Genomic DNA, 21,010 nt, shown 5'->3' with positions numbered 1-21,010 from the left:
ATATTAGTAGGAGACTGTTCTCAGCATTCTATCTTGGATCTGACAAGGATTACTTACTCAATCATCTTGCCTTCCTATATTCAGTATGTAGGAACAGTAATACTTTTAGCCAATCAGGAACAGATAGCAAGATTAGCTAAATACTGTTTTTCTAGAACTGTGTGAAACTTTCCATCAATGTTATTTTTAATATTTCCTGTGACTAAAACTCTGGTGTTTACTATAAACAGATATTTTGTGTTTTTGGTTTTTATTATTTATTATTAAATATATTTAAACTTCTCATTGTGGCTAGTCCTTTTAGAAAAATATTTAAGTTTTGAGAGTATTTGCACATATTTTTTTCGTGATAACTCCGGCCACTTCTGTAAGCCTTGCTGTTTGGTAAATATTACCATTTATATAATTGGATACTCTTTTAAGAGCCTTATAGTAACCGACTGGTGACAGTGAAACTACCTCATAGTTTGGACAGAAGGTGGCATAGCTAGTAAATCTCTGCCAGCCTTTTCCAGGTGTGTGTCTGTGTGTGTCTGTCTGTCTGTGGGTGTCTGTGTGTGAAAATTAAATCCCAAAGAGTGTGTGTGTCAGCTACTTGGAGCAGGGGCACGAAGCACTGGTTTCACAGAGAAGGTGCTGGAGGAATTGGCTTGGACACTAGGCTGAGGACCTAACCCTACAACTGTGCCAGTGGGGAGTCTTACTTGGGACCTGGAGGGTGACAGAGAAATCCAGACTCTGAGCTGACTGTGTTCCCTGTGTGCTTTTAACAGAAATTGTGCTTGATGCAGAGAGGTCTGCATCTGGAAATATTGAGTATTTCCATTTATATTCCAAGTGAAAGTCCCTCTCCAGTGTAACTGATGAAGATTCAGGCTCTTTGATTACTGGCCCAGAGAGGGGACATTACAGTATTATTCAATACGAGTATCTAAATGAAGTGTAACACATTATTAACTATGCCATTTTTGTATGGTTATGCCGAGGTTATAGTGACATCACAGAAATAGGAATGCAGTCAGGCTGGTAAAAGACCTTCATCCAATGTGAGAAGGGTCAAAATGTCCCAGTAATGACCCCAGAGAAATGATCTTGGCATGAAATGAAGGCACAGTGTCAGATGCTTGCCCCTTCTGACATCTCTCTCTCACACACACACACACACACACACACACACACACGAAGCACTTCTGATTTATTCAAAAGCTTCTCTTGCTACATTTTGTGAAAAAACATCTAACAGGTAAAAACTTAAAAAGTGATAGGTTATCAGGAATGCATTTTCATTTTACTGAGTCTGAAAGGTGGGACTTTTCTGGATATTTTATTTACTTTGGTCTAAAACTAACATTCTGTACACAATACAATTTTATCTAACACACAGACTCTACAAATATGTGTGTGTGTGTGTGTGTGTGTGTGTGTGTGTGTGTGTGTGTGTGTGTGTGTGTGTGTGTGTGTCTTAAGGACACATTTTCTTCACATGTAAAACAAAATGTGTGTTATGTTTTATTTAGCAGCTTTTAGTACAGTGCCACTGAATGAATGTTGCCTTATGCTGTTCTGCAGTTGTGAGATTATCAGTATGGGCTCTTAGCAGATCTGACTTACTGAAAAAGTGCAGCATTAAGAACTCTTGTCTCTTCGGCAAAATAATAGAATAAAATTTATAAAACTTTATCAAAACAGATGCAGAGTGAGATGCAACTAAAAGTAACTGCTTACTTGCAAGGTCTTCCTGTAAGGAGGACTGTGGTGGAATGATGCCATCCCCAAGTTCTTTGTCTTCTGTAAGAAAAGAAGGGGCTTCAGCTCTGGAGTCCAAGATAATCTGACTTTCATAAAGATGAAGATCTGCAAAACTTCTGTGCAGTTCACAATCATCAAAGTCAGAGGTGAGGTGATGCAAAGGCAAGTCCTGCGCTGATGTCTGAAACGTTGTTTCCAGTACCAGTGGTGAACCCGGAGGAGACAAAGATGATAGAGATGATCGAGATGATAATGAGGTCACAGATTTAGGAGGCTCCGCTGATTTCACCACATTTCCTACTGCTGATGATTCGGAAGAGTCTATATAGCGCAAGTCACTGTGGGACTTTACTACCTCATTTTCATGGATAGTAGTTATAGGTCCTGAGGGAATGTAGGTAGTCTTTTCTTGCAGCATAAAATCTAGTTTGTACTGGTAGTCCAGATCCACACCTTGATCCTCTTGACCGTAGTAAAGGTCAGTAGAACTCAGAGAGTTAAGTGATCCCCTGCTGGATGTATTCAAAGAGCCCCGGCTGGATGCCAGTGAGCCCAGGCTGCTCCCTGAAGACACAGACAATGTGCTGGCAGATAGGCTGTGGAAGAAACAGAAAATTAGAATTTTTTACTAAATGTATAAACAACCGTGTGTGTGGGTTGTATATATATATATATATATATATATATATATATATACATATATACACACACACACACATTTATGTACGTTTTCTATGCAAGCCTTAAAATGTAACATTTTAAGTTGCAAGTATTGCTCAGCAAAAAAAAAATAAATAAATAAAGCAAATCCATGTCTCTTGTAGCTTGTACTACAAAACGTAAGGCAACCCCTTGGTGTGAGCTGTGTTTGCAAGTGGTGGTAATCATTAAGTTTACGATTCTAAACAAAATTACTACTACCCTGTAATAACCATTCAGGATATGCTATGGATGTAGAACAGAAGTGGCAACAAGCAAAGCTAGAAACAGTTTCTTTTATCAGAACACCCAAATAAGATTTACTCAAACATTTCTGATCTGCAACCAGCACAATTTCATAATTACATTCGGTAAGCAGGATGCTGGGAGAGGTGACATATCAGCTGTAATAACAATCTAGCATATAGAAACCACTAACCTCTCATTATAACTTACAATAGCAGTTGTATGATTTGTACTCCTTGATGTACCTACAATATTTCAACTCTGACACTGGGAGATAAATTGTAAATGATAATTATTACAAGCTGCCATACAAAATGCCCCCAGCTTTCTTTTCAGTATGATTTAACATAAAACAGTTTCACTTAATGAGTCTCTACAATAACACTGTGACACTGAAGCCACTGCTATAAACCCTTTTCTGCAATATGCGTGCATGTAAGTCAAACATGCGTAACATGCTTAGATGCCAACAGCATAGTGAATAAATAATGGAGAGTAATGTTAAAGTGATTTGGGCACACTGATGTTCTGCTACCTACAATACCAATGCAATGCAGCAAAGCGTGACCACTACAAACTGATTTGCCAAGTGCTGCTCTAACTCTACTCCCCCTCAGTTTTTTTCCTGCAAGGGCCTCCTGCTTCCATGTATTTGGGAGTCTGGACAAGATACTGTTCTATGCAAAGTAAACCTTAAACCCTTGAGTTCAGCATAGTATTTTTGTTGTACATCAATAAGTGGGACTTGAACAAAGATGCTGATGTTTATGTGTCTCTAATGCTATTACTGATTTCTGTTGTAGTAAAAAATGCATAATAAAGAGAGCCTCTAGCATTCAGTATGACGACATTAACTGCATTTTAAATATTAACTGAAATAACTAATACTAACATTTTGCTAAGCTTATACTATATTAAATGACTGCTAAGCACAAAGGCAGAAAACATTAGCATTAGTTCAAGTTATCTTCATGTTCTCTGAAATACAACCCTTCCTGCGCCACCATAATATTTGAGAGTGACACAGCCTAGTCCTTTCGATATCCTAGAGTAAATTTTTGTAACCCAAATGACTTGTTTCTGAGGGTAAACATTCTCTTTCCAGCAAAAATACTCCTTGCCAGAAAATAATATTAAACCTCCCTACGCTTTCCTTCCTTCAGGATAACGTTTTCATTCACTTTTGTTCTCAGAATTAAGGCTTACTTTCACAATTCCCACTCACAGTGTGACCATTTACCAAAACCTCCATCAGGTTTGTGTTCTTATCCTTCCAGATACCTTCTTTCTTTCACAGCTGCACAAAGGATGCTTACATTAAATCATCTGTTAAAGAACTGAACATGTTTTTCTTACAACCACTACCCTCTATTACTCAAGAGTATCTCAATTCTTGCAATTCAGCATCTGCAGTTCACTCAACTGTAACAATGCCGTCACTTTATGTTTGCAGTTTCAAACACTCAAATTTATGTCCTTGTGGAAGGGAATGCTGCAAGATTATAAACCCCCTAGTGCATAGAGTGAGGTGATTACACTCAAATACCCAGAAAAAGACAAATCAATTAAGCACTTCTACAGCATGAGACCCAATCTTAAACGTTAAACACCTCTACCTCACTTGTTAAGATGGAGTAACATGACAGTCAGTTAAATCTGCCAGTACTGACCAGCAAATGACAGCAGCAGAATAAAAAACAAATTTGTTTTTGCCTGCTGTCTGTGCCAGTAACGTGTGTCCCTGACTTTGTGTAACATAACAGTGTGTGTTACTGCCTCTTTGACAGTGCTTACAAAGGGCTTTATGGCTTTTAAAGCCAGCCAAACATTTATATTTTTTTTTCTGTAACTGGTAGTACACTGAGTAGATAAAGCACCATGCACTACAAATTATGATTGGTTCCCTGATCATAACCCTTTACAACGTGTTCTCAGCATGGATGCCATTAATTACCTTGTGAGCGAAGTTCCTGGTTATCCATGTCTCGAACACACAAGTTATGACCAGTAACCTACTCGTATTTCCGTTCACTGAGGCTTAGGCTAGACCTGAAGTGAAAAGCACAGAGAAACACTGAAGACCCATAGGTATTACCCACATTTTATGGGGCATTGATTCCTCTTCTGGAACCAAAGGGGGAATCTTTTCCATTCAGCTAGGTATGATTTTCTCGTACTTATGGCTTCCCTTATTTTTCCCCACCTCAGAGAGAAGACAACTAAAGGTTAGTAGGGTCATGTCCCCCAAGGTGCTAGTCAGAGTGAGGATGGTTTAGGCTCTATAAGAGACACCCTTGCAGTGCGTTAGGAGGTTCACATGCTGAGGCAGTAGTAAAGGCTTTCCCCTCACCATCTGAATCAGGAGGTAGAACCAGTGCTGCCTTAGCCAGAACTGATCAAACAATCATTCCTAGCCTCTCGTCCATCAATTTGTGTACTGTCCTAGGCAGTAAGGGGTATGGGAAATCTGAATCTGGGGCATCCATGCTTCAAGTCCAATTTGGGGTGTGTGGCCTACATGGCATGCCTTGTTCTTTCTGAAAACTTTATGTATCCAACATTCCAGTGCCTTCTTTATGCAAGGTAAGACTGTGATGCTATGTTCCAGGGAGTGAAGTAATTGGTCCCAGATATTGAGTACCACTGATGTTTCCTTTAATGCAGCCTGGCTAATGGTAGAATGAGTAGGGTGGATGTTACATGGACCAAAATGCTCACAAATACTTTGGCTGTCACCACTTTTTTCCAGTTTGCCCTGAAATGGATTCTACTTTTTCTTGTGGAAAGTAAACTCTTACAGAGCTGGTGTCTAAGAGGGCCTCAGGAAGGTCAGTTTCCTGGCAAAGTTCAGATTTGACATTTGTTCATTTAGGGAAACCCTTACTATTTTAAAAGCAACCAACACAGCTGTACATAGCCTGAATCAGAAAGTCAAAGTAGGGAGAAAATGAGGATGCCTATAGCCACCAAGCACACTGTGAAACTCTGGGCATGACAGCCAAAGCAAAGGGCAAGAAAGTAACTTGGTAGTCAAAGCCCCACAACATCACCCTCCTCTTGTTTGATAATCAGGTTGTATTCAAGATGCATATACTAGGGGAACCATCATCTTACAAGGAGGACAAATGTGGTTTTCACCCTAGTGGTACATGCTATGTGACACAAGTTTGTTGGCTTGTTGAGTGATGTCAGAGGTATTTGTGGTAGCAGGCATCAGAGCTAGGGGCTGATACAGCTCCTCCCTGGACCTCCCTGGACCAGACACCCCGAGACGTAGCATACCTTTCTTTCTGCCTTTGGGTGCATTTCTTTCCATTTTAGGGTGTACTTCCATGATGCCATGCTGCAAGTCTGCAAAAATGATAGAAGGCTTCAGAAATGCCAACAGTCTCTACCTGACCTGTTATGACTTAAGGCTTCCTGTCTTTTCTTGATGGTCTTTAGGTGATACCCTGACAAATACTGCAGTTAATCTTGTGCTCTGGCCCAAAGCAAAAGATACACTACATATGGAAGTCTTAGGTAGGTACTAGGTTCATAGGTAGGTACTAGGCTATCTGCCTGAAGGCATTTATAAGCCTAGCCGGAATGTGTTGGCTTTCGCTGCCCCCTTAGATTAGTTCCCTGTACCTCTGTCCAGCAGAGCCATTGAAGTGATTCCTGGGGTAAACTTTCTGTTTCCCATCCACTCGTCAAGGTTTCTCTTGAAGAGGGTTAGCAAGGAGCTCTGCCTAATGTAGATTGGAATCTTGTTCCAGAGCATGGGAAGTCTCTGGGACAGGAATCTATCCCTCCAGCACATCCTATTTATTGTTGTGGTGAGGTTTAGATCCCTGGAGCATGTGGCTTGAGGGGATATGGTTTTCTTTAGGTGGAGCATGTCCACCAATTCTGGGTTGGACATGGCTTTGTACGTCAGGCAGAGATCACCACTGAGTAGGCGGTATGCAACTGAGTACAGCTGGAGTTTCTTCAGTCGAGTTGCATAGGGCATCTACTCGAGGCCAGTGATCCTCTTGGTGAGGTACTTCTGTGGACTTTCCAGTTGTTGTAGGTGTCTTGTAAGGTGCATCCCAAATGGGGCATTGTACTCTATGATGGGTCTGATGAGTGATGCGTAGAGGGGCCCAATGACATCTTTCGATCTGGATGCAAACCCTTTTGTGATTAGGTGGACCACATAGGATTTTCTAACCCCTTTGGCAATGTGATTATCAAAGGAGAGGTTACTATCTTTGTGCAGAATTCAGTGCTTACAGGCATAATATTAACTTTTTGGGGAGTGGAAATACCCCACACCTCAGTATATGGAAGTCCAACTGCAGACATCTGATCGACACAATTACCACCACACAAAGTACAATGTATATACACAAGAAAGAAAAAAAAATCAGGTCCCCAACTGGGTACTAATTTCTCAATACTCATAGGTCATATGGCAGACACTAATGTGGCAAAGATGAACTAAAATTTGAGTGGAAGGACACTGCCTATATATGCCATCTAAGTGGATCTGAGGTAAGGCACTGTTAGTACAGCCATGGGAGAAGGAAACACTAGCCAACAGCAACACGGTTTTCTCCTGGATAGCAATCACTGGCATAGAAACCACTATGGTTGTCTCTTCTACCAAAAGAAAGAGCGAGCAACATTAATGTCTGGGAAGTTGACTAAACAGTTAAATCACAGCAGCAATAGCTATACATCTGACATTAATCAAAAAACAGACAAAAGTAAATTAGCTCAGTTGTTCTAGGCTGTAGTAACGAGTCAATTTGGTATAAATCGATCACAAGTAGGAGTGCTTAGATCATCTTGTAGCAAATCTCTATAAACAATGACTTGTAAAATGAAAATAAATGCCATCCTTCTGGCAACCACATTCCAGTAAGGGGGGGGGGGGGGTGCACTCATAGATTTCACATACGTCCAACTCAGTCATCACTTCACACCTTACAAAGTCAAATCCTTGACTACGGCAACTCAGTCAACAACAAAAACACTTGACTGTAAGATTGGAAGCTATGATGCAAAACATTTTAACTCTTTGTGATAAAATAGTACTGTCTAAGGTTTATCTAACTCTCACAGAGAATAATCTATTATAGATAGACCGCATTTGATTTTCTTGAATGATTGTACTCCTTTTTTGTCCTACGCTTCATCTTCAGTAGCACCTTGACCACTAGTAAAAAGGTATTTTTCCCTTTGTGTCTCAATGGAAAATGACTGGCCCAGCAAGCACATGTCCAGGCTGTATGGCTGACTCTCTTAAAAAATACAATCACTGACATGTTTTACCACTGGCCAATAATTTATAAACTTCCTTCCTGAAACTGAATTGCTTTCCTCCCAAACAGAAGATATTTTAAATTTGGTGATGTACGTCTACCTAGTGGAAGAACTTTTGGCAGTCTCTGTCACCTCTGAAATCTCAACCAGAAATTCTTCAGGGATCAGGATATCTGTAGGATGGAGCCAGTCTGAAGGTGAAGCCCAGTTTTGCCTCACCCCTTGAACTCATCTGCTTTGGTCCTGAACAAAATCGTGTACTTTCATGGACCTTCAGCACTTAAAACCACACAGTTATGGTCACCAAGGGGTGACACCAATGATACTCAACCTTTTTTCTCTAAATATGATCAGCAGGAACAGATTTAAACTAATGACAGAAAGACATACAACAACCTTTTCCACCACTGAAGTGCGAGATGGCATGTACTCCAAATTACTTTTTACTGTGTAGCAGTAAGCAAAAAATAGTGGAGAACCACGTGTGAAATGGCACATACTTCAAATGACTTGCAGTAGTAACCAGAAGTGGTGGAGAAAGTACAGTTGTGTACACTTACCATAGATGTAGATGTTCGAGTGCATTCACTGTTGCAGTCATTACATTTGTGTTATCTGCTTACAGGTAGCCCTCAGCCAGCCTGATTATCAATATGTCTTGGGTCCTGCATTGATTGCTTTCTCAACTTCCATGATGTCAGGTAGTCAGGGGTATAAAGCATGCAGTCGACACCATTACATCAGTTTTTCTTGCCCTAGATGTCAGGTGCCCCCATAATGGGAAGCAATTATACACAAGATTACACCTCCAATTATAAGCAAATACACCAGAAAGCTTAAATACAGTAAACCAGAAGAGAGGTATAAGCAAATAGAAGTCAGGGGGCTGGGTGGAAGGGTAACCAGGACTGCAACAGTGAATACACTCGAACATCAACATTTATGGTAAGTGTACACAAGTGTACTATGTTCTTCGTGTTTCACTGTTGCAGTCATTACATTTGGGTAGATTCTCAAAGCTAAGGAAGGGAGGAGGCAATTAGAGAACATCAGGACCAGCTATTAGGCCCTGCAGGATTGCAGTGGCAAAACCAGCTCTGGATTTAGAGAAAATAGGCAAGTGGTAATGCTTGATGAATGTATGAACAGAACTCCAGGTAGCAGCTCCTAGGATGTCCCTGGTAGGAACACCTCTGAGAAAGGCTGTTGAAGTAAATGCAGCCCTGGTGGAATGTGATCTTATCCCCTGTGGGGTAGGTTTTCCATGGTGCTTACAGCAGAAATTAATGCAATGGCCTATCCATTTAGAAATGGTTTGCTTTAAAATGGCCTTCCCCTCTGCCCCTGCAGCAAAGCAACTAGCAGCTGTTCAGTTTTTCTGAGCGGCTTAGTCCTGTCCAAGTAAAATCGAAGTTGTCTGTGCACTTCCAAAGAGTGAAGTGTTCGTTCTCCTTTGTTCTGTGGATTAGAAAAGAAGGTTGGTAAATGAATGGACTGATTAAGGGCCACACTGGATACCACCTTGGGCATAAATGAAGGGTTGGTCCTGAGGGACACCGTCAGCATGGAAGATGATGAGGGGCTCCACTGCCATGAAGGCCTGTAATTCAGACACTCATCTTGCTGAAGTGATGGCTAGAAGGAAGGCTGTTTTCCAAGAAAGGAATTTCAACTCTGCAATTGCAGATGGCTCAAAGGGAGGCAAGAGTGAACTTTTCCAATACAAAGTTAAGGTCCCAGGCTGGAGTAGGGGCTCTCCTGGGTGGTCTTAAATTTTTGACTCCTTTGAGGAATTGCTTCGGCAGTGGGTGAGAGAAGAGGGGTGGCTCCATATTAAAATGTGCTGAAACGGCAGATGCATGAATTGTAATAGAAGAGAAGGAAAGGCCCTTGTGAAGCATCTCTGTTAAGTACTGAAGAATATGTGGCAAACTGGGTACTGTTATGCGCATCCCCTGAGCTTGGCTCCAGGAACAGAATCTTTTCCACTTTTCAGCATAGGATGTTCTAGTACTAGGCCTCCTTGCCTCCAAAATGACATCCAGCACCTGCTTACTGAGGGATTGTAATGGAGAGCTCAGGTAATTAGCCAGGCTGCAAGGTTCAGGGTTTGAAGCTGGGGGTGCAGAATCTAGCCATCCTGCTGGGACAGCAGGGAAGGGGTCTGAGGCAGGTGGCATGGTTCCATCAGTGACACACTGCGCAAGAGGGGGTACCAGTGTTGGCGTGGCCAGTCTGGTGCAATGAGAATTGTCCTTGGTTTGTCCTGTTTGATCTTTAGCAGAACTTTGGAGAGGAGAGGCAGAGGGGGAAAGGCATAAACTGAGAGGTTTTCCCAGGTGAATGACAGGGCATCCACTTTCCAAGCTTGTCTGTGGGGAGTCCTTGTGCAGAATTTGTCCAATTGGTAGTTCTGAGTGGAGGCAAACAGGTCTATATCTGGGCTTCCCCATTTGTTTCTCAACATGTTGAATATCTTTGGTTCCAGTTTCCACTCGTGTGGGTCCATGAGATTTCTGCTTAGGTCGTCTGCCAGTGTGTTTATCTTGCCTGGCAGGAAATGAGTCTGTAGGTGCACTTGGTAGCTCAAGAGTGTGTTCCACAGAGCCATGGCTAGTCTGCAGAGGGGGTAAGACTGGGTTCCCCCTGCTTGTTTATGTACCACATAACAGTGGTGTTGTCTGTTTTTACCAATAATTGTCCTGGAAGGATGTGGTCCTTGAAGGCTGTCAGAGCATTCTGTACAGCTAGCATTTCTTTTTAACTGATATGCACGTGCATTTGACTCGGGTTCCATTTGCCCTGAATGCACTGCCCTGCCAAGTGAGCCCCCCATGCATAGTCTGATGAGTCTTTTGTTAGGGTGTGGGCGGCAGGGGGTAGAGTGAATGGCAGTCCCTTGTTAAGGTAGCAAGCCTCTGCCCATCAAAGGAATTCTGTCTTTATACAAGGGATGATAGGAATCACTGATTCCAGGTTCTGAGAATGTTGACACCACAGGCTTTTTAGATACCATTGTAGTTCCCTCATATGCAATTTTGCATATAGAATTAGTAGGATGCAAGAGGCCATGAACCCCAGAGCTGCAGTATTTTCTTTGCAGTTAACTGGGTCTTTGTGGCCGTAATATGAAGTAGGTTGTCAGATAAACTTGTTTCTCTGGCGTGAGGTAGGCCATCTGGGAATTTGTGTTCAAGCTTGCTCCCAGGAATACAACTTGTTGGCAGGGTACTAGGTGAGATTTCTTTTCGTTTATGGTGTACCCCAGTGAGGTTAGCAGTTTCTTTACAAATGCCAGATGATTTAATAGAATGTCCTGGTTTCTGCCTGAATTAGATAATCGTCAAGGTATGGGTATATTTGAATATTTCTTTGCCTGCAAAATGCAATGACTGGAGCTAGGCATTTTGTTGAATACCCTAGGCGCAATAGATAAGCCAAAGGGCAGTGCAGAGAACGGATAAGTGCATGTAGCCTGCTCTGAAGCGTAGGTATTTTCTGCAAGAATCCCTTACTGGGATTTGCAGGTATGCTTCTTTTAAATCCAATCAACCAGTCATTTTTGTCCAGCATGGGAAGCAGCTGGTGAAGAGGTAGCATTTTGAATTTTGGAATTACCAAAAAGGTGTTCAGGATAGGATGCCAGGAGTTGTCTTTTCTGGGTACCAGGAAAAGTCTTGAGTAAAAACCTTGTCCCCATTCTTCTGCTGGGAAAGGTTGAACAGCCCTGATACTTAGAAGAGAGAGAACCTGCTGTTGAGCCTCTGCCCACTGATTTGGGGGTAGGTCTGCCCAACCTGTTGGGGTTGGTAAGGTGTGGAAGTGGAATCTGTGTCCTTGGGAAACTATATTTAAGACCCATTTGTCTTGGGTAATGAGTTCCCAGTTTTTTGCATACAGGGCAAGCTTTCCCCCTAAAGGTGTGGTCAGTTGAGCAGGACTTGGAAGGTTTAAGGTTAAGTCATTGTGACAGTTTACCATAGGGGGTGCCTTACTACTTTCAGCTTTGGAAGTGAGAGCCCCCCACTGCTTAGGCCTATGAGTACCTTGAGACTGTGGCCTAGGTGGTCTGCTGTTCCTGGATTTGGACTAAGGCGGCCTGGAAGAGACAGGAAAGGACCAGTTCTTAGAAGGCCAATGCCTACTAAATCTGGGAGGCTGTACTTGCAGGAAATCTTTAACAGTTTGCATAGATGTAGCTTTTTCCTCCATCTTTTTAAGAACTTCTGCTTTGTTGCCAAACAGGCGTTCTTGGTTTAAGGGAGCCTCCAGTAATTTGGCTTTAACATGATCTGGCAGAGTTTGCTCCTTAAGCCAAACATGCCTTCTAAGAACAAACCCAGTAACAGCAGTCCTACAAGATTCCTCTAAGTCAAAACCACATTGCAAAGTATGTTTACCCATTTGTTCTGCAGAATGCATTAAATCCTGTAATTCTTTAATTTCAGCACAGTCAGGTATCAACATCAATTTATGTTTAAATAATCCAATGATATGCTGCTGGCACTTTAACATATGAAACTGGCAGTTTAAGGCCCTAATGGCCAAAGTAGCAGAAGTGTACACCTTCTTACCCAATCTGTCCAGGGCCCTGGAATATCTATCAGAGGGGGTAGGATTTTTGGCAGTAGTAGCCTTAATGCCTTTATGCCTTTCAGTCCCTGTGAAATGGTCCCTGGGTCCGCAGCAGGATTCTTAAAGAGGAACTTGTGAGAGTCAGGTACTCTAATACCTGTCAGGTTTCCTGGGAGCCAGAGGTAAGGTGTCTGGGGCCAGGCTAGATTCCAAGAAGGCATCATGTACAATGTTCCAGTACAGGAGGGATAGCTAAAGGCCTGTGTTGAGGCAGGATAAAATTCCCTAAGCCTCTTTTTGGAGTCAGAGTAATCCTGGCTTTCCCAGTGGAAATGCTCCCTAAGAGTGTGCAAAGTTTCACCAAAAGAGAAATCTTCTGGAGGGCAAGCAGAGGGAATGGAGTCCTCTGCATCAGAATCCTCATAGGTAGATAAGGGCAAATCCTGGTCATCAGAAAAAACAGAAATTTCAGAATCCTGATCAGAAGAATCAAAAGGAAAATCACTTCTAGGTCTCTTAGAGGGAGCAGGGTGACTTCCCCTAATTAGAGTAATAAGGTCTTCAGCCATTCTTATTTGTTTTTAGGCGTATGGGCCTGACCATGCAGTTTGGACGTCGGTTTTCTAGGCGTGGATCACGTCTTAAGCCTTGAAGAAGATGGCATCGGTCTGATATGCAAGTCAGTAGGCCTGAATACACCCTCAGAAGCCTGCACAGCGTCTCCGGACCCATCCAAGGTAGAGACATAGTCGAAGAAGCATCTCGCGGCATACCGGACTCCAAATGGGTCTCAGTAGAGGCCTGCGAATCTGAAGTAGCGGGTATCAGGGGCTGCAAAAGTGCCTCACTGAGTACCGGCGAACTGGTGACTAGCTTAACAGAAGCGTCGTCGGCAGCTTTGGACCTATGCGGTCTGCCTCTGTCTTTATCTTTAAGTTTTTTCAGAATGTCAGTAGTCGGATGGCTTACCGAAGCCATTTCTGGATAATTGAACAGAGTACCAAAATAGTTAGATGCGAAAATGAACAGACGACGAATAGTACGAGGATTAAATAAGGCACAAAACTGACAGTGAGGGACGTCGTGGTCTGGGCCTAAGCAAGGAATGCAGTACGAATGAAAATCTTTGAGGTATTTGCTTTCCACAAGAAATACAATTGTTAACTTTTACTGACATCGGTTTAGAGCAAGAAAAAGGATCCCCAACGGGGTACTTAGCTTTTTGAAGACTTTGGTTCCGAAACTCGAAAACAAAAATTTCAGGAGTCGGCCGACCGGCACTTGCGAACTGCTTCTGCTTCGGGCACCGCACGTCAAGAAAGACTGATGTAATGGCATCGGCTGTGTGCTTTATAGCCCTGACTACCTGACGTCATGGAAGATGAGACAGCAACCGACACAGGACCCAAGACTTTGATAATCAGGCTGGCTGAGGGCTACCTGCAAGCAGATAACCCAAATGTAATGACTGCAACAGTGAAACACAAAGAACATCCATTCTTTCTTTTGTAGCAATCAGAACAAGCTCTACGGTATCCCACTTCTGGGAGGTTTTCCTCCATGCTCGCCTCCCTCAGTCCTAGTAATGAACTTCTACTGCAGCCTATAGTCCACTATGACATTCACTTCCCCCAGAAAGTGAATGACCAAAACAGTAGTACCCCTGTTGATGGTTGATGGCCCACTGCCAAATCTGTACTGCCTCTCCAAAAAGTGGGTATACGTGCATCTTGCCATTCTTTATATCCCACACCCTGGCTCCTAGAATACCACTCTCCTACAAAGCCTCTGCCTCCACAGCCAGATCCTTGGTAAACACATGGAGGGAAGATGACAGACTGAAGGCAGCATCTTGTATTGATAGTAGTGCTGGCCTAGACTGAACCACAGGAACCTTCTGGGGGGCTTGCAGACAATGGCATATCAAAAGGAGTCCATTTCATCTAGTGACACCATCAACGTCCCCAGCTAGTAAGCCACAAACAGTATATTAAGGATAGCCTACAGTGAGTGGAATGCTGCAAGCCATCATTTTTTTTCTCCCAAAGTACTGACTCAATCTGTCCTAAAAAGTGCTTTTACTTTAGACATTTTTGATTTTTGCACTTCTCATCCTAGGCTAGGGCAAGCTCCATTGGGCCAAATTGGCAAAAAAGAGTTATGTAGTTACCATAACTTGGTATCTTTGCTATCCTATGTCATTATTCTTCACAGTAGGGATTCTTGGATCTGACCTATGAACCTATATGAGTGGATGGGGGATCGTAGGTTTGTCCCGGGGATTACTTCTGTGTCACTATTAGACAGAGGCACAGTAAACTAAACTTTAAAAAGGGCACAGTATACTCAAATCAAGGGGTGGCGTAAGCCAAACACAATCGGGCTAGGCTTATAAATGCCCCAGGGCAGATAGCCTAGTATGAACCTATGAACCTATATATCGGATCCAAGCCGGCAACTTTAGCTTAGACAGATCCAAGGCTCAAGCTCCTCCCTCTCTCATAAAATACCCTGCTGCCCTCTAACCCTCAGATCGAGTTTGCTAACATAGTCTATCAGTACGACCAAAAAGAAAGGAAAATAGTCCTAGACCCACCACACTCCAACTTCCTCAGACGATCCAAAAAGGAAGGGGGACGGCGAGAGGGAAAAGTGAGGAATAATGACATAGAATAACACAGATATCAAGTTATGGTAAGTACATAACTCATCTGATGTTATCCATGTCATCATTCATCACAGATGGGTCAAAGTTTCCAGCTACTATAATACACTGTGCGGCCTCAAGGAAAGACATGTTGAAGCACTGTGGGACTAAAGGAAGCCCTGTTCCTGGAAACCAAATCCAGCTTGTAATGTGATATAAAGTTGTAAGGATTAGACTAAGTGGTGCACCACAAGTATCATCAATGGAGAGTCTGCCCATGAAGGCTGAAGAAGTAGCCACGGTCCTAGTAGAACGAGCTCTAACCTTTCCCGGAATCTCAAGATGCTTGTTGGTGTACACCGTAGAGATATAGCTGGAGATCCATTTAGAGATAGTCGCTTTAAGAGACACTATCTCTGTGAAAGACCATATACGGGGGAGCAACTGACAGGGCCCGCATCACGGACACCCTCTTAGCCAAAGTTATAGCTACTAAGAAGGCAGTTTTCCATAAGAAAAAATTTAAATTGCATGAACTAGCAGGCTCAAATGGGCACTGAATCACAGATTGCAGCACAAAGGTTAGATCTAAAGGAGGCGAGAGATCCTTAATGGGCAGTCTTAGAAGTAAAATGCCTTTCATGAAAGCGTTAAGAGAGTCTGGAAAAGACCACAGACTCGCTATTCTCATGAAAATTGGAAATTGCTGTCAACTGAAGCTTAATAGTAGAAAAAATTGCCCCATCCTGAAAGAGTGGGGACAAGAACAAGAGAATATCTGGTACAGAACCAGAAAAGGGGTTCAAATTCCTGCTCTTAGCCCAGATAGAAAACCTTTTCCATATACTACTTTAAACCTTTCTGGTGGAAGGTTCTTGGGAGGCTAGGATAATATTCTTGATGCGGGAAGCTAGTCTGGACTGTTTCAAAATCACTGGAATTGGAGAAACCATGCGGTTAAATGAAGGGTCCAAAAATTGGGAAGACGGAGCCCCAAAGGATGGGAGATCAGGTCCTGAAGAAAATTCAGTATTCAAGGGGGATACTTCAGGCGAGACATTAGGAAGGGAAACAATGGCTGACGAGGCCAGAAGGGGGCAATGAGGATCAGGGATGTCCTCAGGCATCGCACTTTCTGCAAAACCTTGGGGATAGGAGGGTAAGCATAGAGGAGACCTGGAGGCCAGTCGTGGACTACAGCATCCCTTGGTGACTACCCGGGTGGAGGGATCAGGGTGAAGTACATGCTGCATTTGTTGTTGGGAAGGCAAAGAGGTCACAGCATGGGTGAACCCAATGATCGAAAATCTGCTTCGCCACCATCTGACTGAGGGACCACTTGTGAGGACAATATGGTTCTGCTGACTTTGTCGGCCGACACATTGGAGTCCCTGGGTATATGTGTTGCAAGAAGAAAGTGTCTGGAGGACATCACCCATTCCCACACTCTAATGGCCTCTCTGCACAACCGGTAAGATCATGTTCTCCCATTTGTTGATACACCAGACCACTACCATGTTAGTCTGAAATGCAATCATCCTCAGAGGGAGGCAATCCTGAAAGGCTTGCAAAGTTAGACGGCCTGCTCTCATCTCTAGGATGTTTATGTGCAATTTGGTCTCTGCGGGGGAGCACGTGCCTTGAATTGTCTTCCCCTGGAAAATGGACCCCCTCCCCATCCCAACAGGGAAGCATCCATGGTCACAGAGGCCTTGGGTGGAGGGAGTGAAAAGGGCCTGCCTAAAATGAGATCCTGAGACTGAAGCCACCAAAGAAGGTGCTGTCTGCACACACACATCAATTTTATGGACATAGGTTGAGAGAGAAAGTACAGTGTTGTACACTTACCATAAATGTAAATGTTCAAGTGTATTCACTGTTGCAGTCATTACATTTGGGTAATCTGCTGGCAGGTTGTCCTCAGTTGGCCTGAATAACAAAGTCTTGGGTCCTGCGTCAGTTGCTGTCTCCTCTTCCATAACATCAGAGGTATAAAACATGCAGCCGACACCATTTTAATCAGTTTTTCTTGCCCCAGATGTCAGGTGTCCCCCAAATGGGGAGCAAATATATATATATAAACTGTAAATATATAAATGCACCTTAGAAACACAAAATTTACCTTCAACTTAAATCAAATACACCACAAAGGCTTTTGAGTATAGTGAAGGAAAGAAAAGGTATAGAAAGGGGGCTGGCGGGTGGGTAACCCGGACTGCAACAGTGAATACACTCGAAAATCTACATTTATGGTAAGTGTACACAACTGTACTATGTTCTTCGTGTTTCACTGTTGCAGTCATTACATTTGGGTAGAATCCCAAAGCTATGGATGGGAGGATGGAACTAAACAGCATTAGGAGCAACTATAAGGCCCTGCAGGACTGCAGTGGCAAAGCTTTGGATTTAGAGAAGAGAGGAAAATGATAATGCTTTGTGAATGTATGAACTGAGCTCCAAGTAGCAGCTTCTAGAATGTCTCTGGTAGGGACCCCTCTGAGAAAAACTGCTGAAGTAAGGCAGCCTTGGTGGAATGGGATCTGATCCCTTTGGGCACAGGTTTACCATGGTGCAAGTAGCAGAAACAAATGCAATGGCTTATCCATTTAAAAATAGTCTGCTTTGATACAGCCTTCTCTTCTGATCCTGCAGCAAATGCTACCAGTAGTTGCTCAGACTTTTGTAGAGATTTTGTCCTGTTTAAGTAGAATCTTAGTTGTCTGTGTACATCCAATGAATGTAGAATCCGCTCCCCCTTATTCTGCGGATTTGGGAAAAAAGTTGGCAGGTGAATGGTCTGGTTAAGAGCCACAATGGATACCACCTTAGGCATAAAAGAAGGATTGGTCCTGAGGGCCACCTTGTCTGGGTAAAAAATAATGAAAGGCTCCACTGTCATGTGAGCCTATAGTTCTGAAATTCTTCTAGCTGAAGTGACTGCCAAAAGAAAAGCTGTCTTCCAAGAAAGAAATTTTATATCCGCAGTAGCTGCTGGTTCAAAAGGAGGCAGGGTGAGTTTTTCCCGCACAAAAGGTCCCATTGCAGGAGTTGACGCTCTCCTGGGAGGCCTTAAATTTTTGGCCCCTCTGAGATGCTGTTTTAGCAGTGGATGAGAAAAAGAGGGGAGGCTCTGTGTTGTAATGAGCCGAGATGGCAGAGGCATGGATTTTTACTGAAGAAAAAGATAGGCCCTTGTAAAGCATTTCAGTTAAGTATTGTACATTCTGAGGAATATTGGGCTTTGCTGTGTCTATTCTTTGTGCTTGGTTCCAAGCACAGAATCTCTTCCATTTATCAGCATAAGATTTTCTAGTACTAGGCCTTCTGGCTTCCAAAATGACACCCATGACAGGTTTACTGAGAGATGTGGTTTGAATAATTAATGGATTAGCCATGCTGCAAGATTCAGAATTTGGAGCTGAGTGTGCAGAATTTGATAGTTCTGCTGAGACAGTAGATGAGGTGTTTGAGGCAAGTACCACGAAGAAAGGTGTGACATATTCCTTAGAAGCAGGTACCAGTGTTGGCGAGGCCAGTCCGGAGCAATTAGAATCATTTTTGTTTTTTCCTGTCTGACTTTTAGGAAGACCTTAGAGAGTACAGGCAGAGGGGGAAAGGCATAGACTGATAGGTTTTTCCAGCTGAAGGATAGAGCACCCACTTTCAATGCGTTTTTGTGATGAGTTCTTGTGCAAATTTGTCCAACTGATAGTTTTGGGGGGAGGCAAATAGATCTCTGTCTGGGCTTCCCCATTTCTGTGTTAACATGCTGAAGATTTGTGGATCCAGTTTCTATTTGTGCGGTTCCATAAGATTTCTGCTTAGGTCGTCTGTCAGAGTATTTTGTTTTCCTGGCAGGAATTGAGCTTGAAGGTGTATTTGGTAAGTCAAGGCTGTGTTCCACAAGGCCATGGCTAGTCTGCAAAGTGGTAGGAATGGGTACCTCCCTGCTTGTTTGTGTACCACATAACTGTGGTGTTGTCTTGTCTTTATCAGTAGTTGTCCTGGATGAAGTAAGTCCTTGAAGGCTGTCAGAGCATTCTGAACAGCTAGCATTTCTTTCTGGTTGATAGGTAGATGCATTTGGTTTGGGCTCCATTTGCCCTGAATACATCTCCCTGCCAGATGGGCCCCCCCAAGCATAGTCTGATGCGTCTGTAGTTAGGGTTTGGGTGGCAGGGTGTAGAGTGAATGACAGTCCCTTGTTCTGGTGACATGTCTCTGCCCACCAAAGAAACTCCTGTTGTAGGCAGAGAATGAGAGGAATCATTGTTTCCAGGCTGTGACAATGTTGACTCCATAAACTTTTTAGGTACCATTGAAGTTTCCTCATATGCAGTCTCGCATATGGAATTAGTAGAATGCAGGATATCATGAACCCCAAAGCCTGCAGAATTTGTCTTGCAGATAACTGGGTTTTTGTTGCCATTTGCTTGAAGTATGTTGTCAGTTGCCTTTGTTTGTCTGGCGTAAGGTAAGCCATCTGGGCAGTTGTATTCAAGCTTGCACCCAGGAATGTAATTATTTGAGAGGGTACCAGTTGTGATTTATTTTCGTTTATGGTGTACCTTAGGCATACTAGAAGCCTTTTTACAAATGGCAGATGTTGAAGAAGAGTGTCCTTGTCCTCTGCTTGAATGAGACAATCGTCCAGATAAGGATAAATTTGTATGCTTCTTTGCCTGCAGAATGCAATTACTGGTGCCAGGCACTTTGTAAAGACCCTGGGCACAGTAGATAAGCCAAAGGGCAGTGCAGAGAATTGGTAATGCAGAAAACCTGCTTTGAAGCGGAGGTATCTTCTGCAAGGCTCCCTTACTGGGATATGCAGGTATGCCTCTTAAGTCTAGAGTTACTAACCAGGCATTCTTGCCTAGCACAGGCAGTAGCTGTTGTAAAGTCAGCATTTTGAATTTTGGAATGTCCAGGAACGTGTTCAGAATCGATAAGTCCAGTATTGGACACCATGATTTGTCTTTTCTGGGTACCAGGAAAAGTCTTGAATAAAATCCTTGTCCTTTTTCCTTTACTGGTACCGGTTGAATAGCCCCCATATCCATGAGGGACGTGACTTGTTTCTGGGCCTCTGCCCACTGGTTTTGTGGCAGATCTGGCCATCCGTTTGGAAATGGCAAAGTATGGAAATGAAATCTGTACCCCTGGGATACTATGTTTAATACCCACTTGTCCTGGGTAATTAACTGCCAATTTTGAGCATGAAGTGCTAGTTCCCCCCCCCAAGGGGGCTGCCAAAAGATAAGTGCTTGGAGATGGTAGAGAAAAATCATTGAGACTGCTTACTGTAGGGCTGTGCTTTGTTACCTCCAGATTTGGAGGTGGAGGCACCCCATTGCTTTGACCTGCAAGATCCCTGTGATTGATATCTGGAGCCTTTTGAGTGCCTGGGTTTGCCCTGAGTGGCTCTGTTGGACACAGGAAAGGACCAATTCTTAGTAGGCCAGTGCCTACTGAATCTGGGTGGCTGCACTTGCAAGAAATCTTTTACAGTTTGCATAGATTTAGCTTTGTCTTCCATTTCCTTTAAAACCTCTTCTGCCTTATTACCAGACAGAATATCATGATGTAAAGGGGCATCCAACAATTTAGGCTTTAACATGATCAGGCAGATTTTGCTCCTTGAACCAATCAAGCCTTCTTATTACAGACCCAGTTACAGCAGCCCTGCAAGAGGCCTCCAAGGAATCTAAAACCACATTGCAAAGTGTGCCTTCCAACCTGTTCTGCTGAATGCAATAAATCCTGTAAACTCTATTTTCCAAACAATCAGAAATCAAGATAATT

At 43.1% G+C, this 21,010-nt stretch overlaps 1 protein-coding gene across 1 annotated transcript in view; it reads right to left on the bottom strand.

The window, feature by feature from the left end:
• WWC2 (WW and C2 domain containing 2) overlaps nucleotides 1-21,010 on the bottom strand; it is a 1,656,421-nt gene that overhangs the window by 657,696 nt on the left and 977,715 nt on the right. Inside the window, exon 11 of the mRNA XM_044062544.1 lies at nucleotides 1,726-2,345. Coding sequence (XP_043918479.1) covers nucleotides 1,726-2,345 — 620 coding nt within the window. The remainder of the gene's footprint in view (nucleotides 1-1,725; nucleotides 2,346-21,010) is intronic.

This window comes from Protopterus annectens, chromosome 2.part1, assembly GCF_019279795.1.
Source record: "Protopterus annectens isolate FY-2018-M chromosome 2.part1, PAN1.0, whole genome shotgun sequence".
Classification (NCBI taxonomy): domain Eukaryota; kingdom Metazoa; phylum Chordata; order Ceratodontiformes; family Protopteridae; genus Protopterus; species Protopterus annectens.
This window is presented reverse-complemented; position numbering and strand designations above follow the sequence as displayed.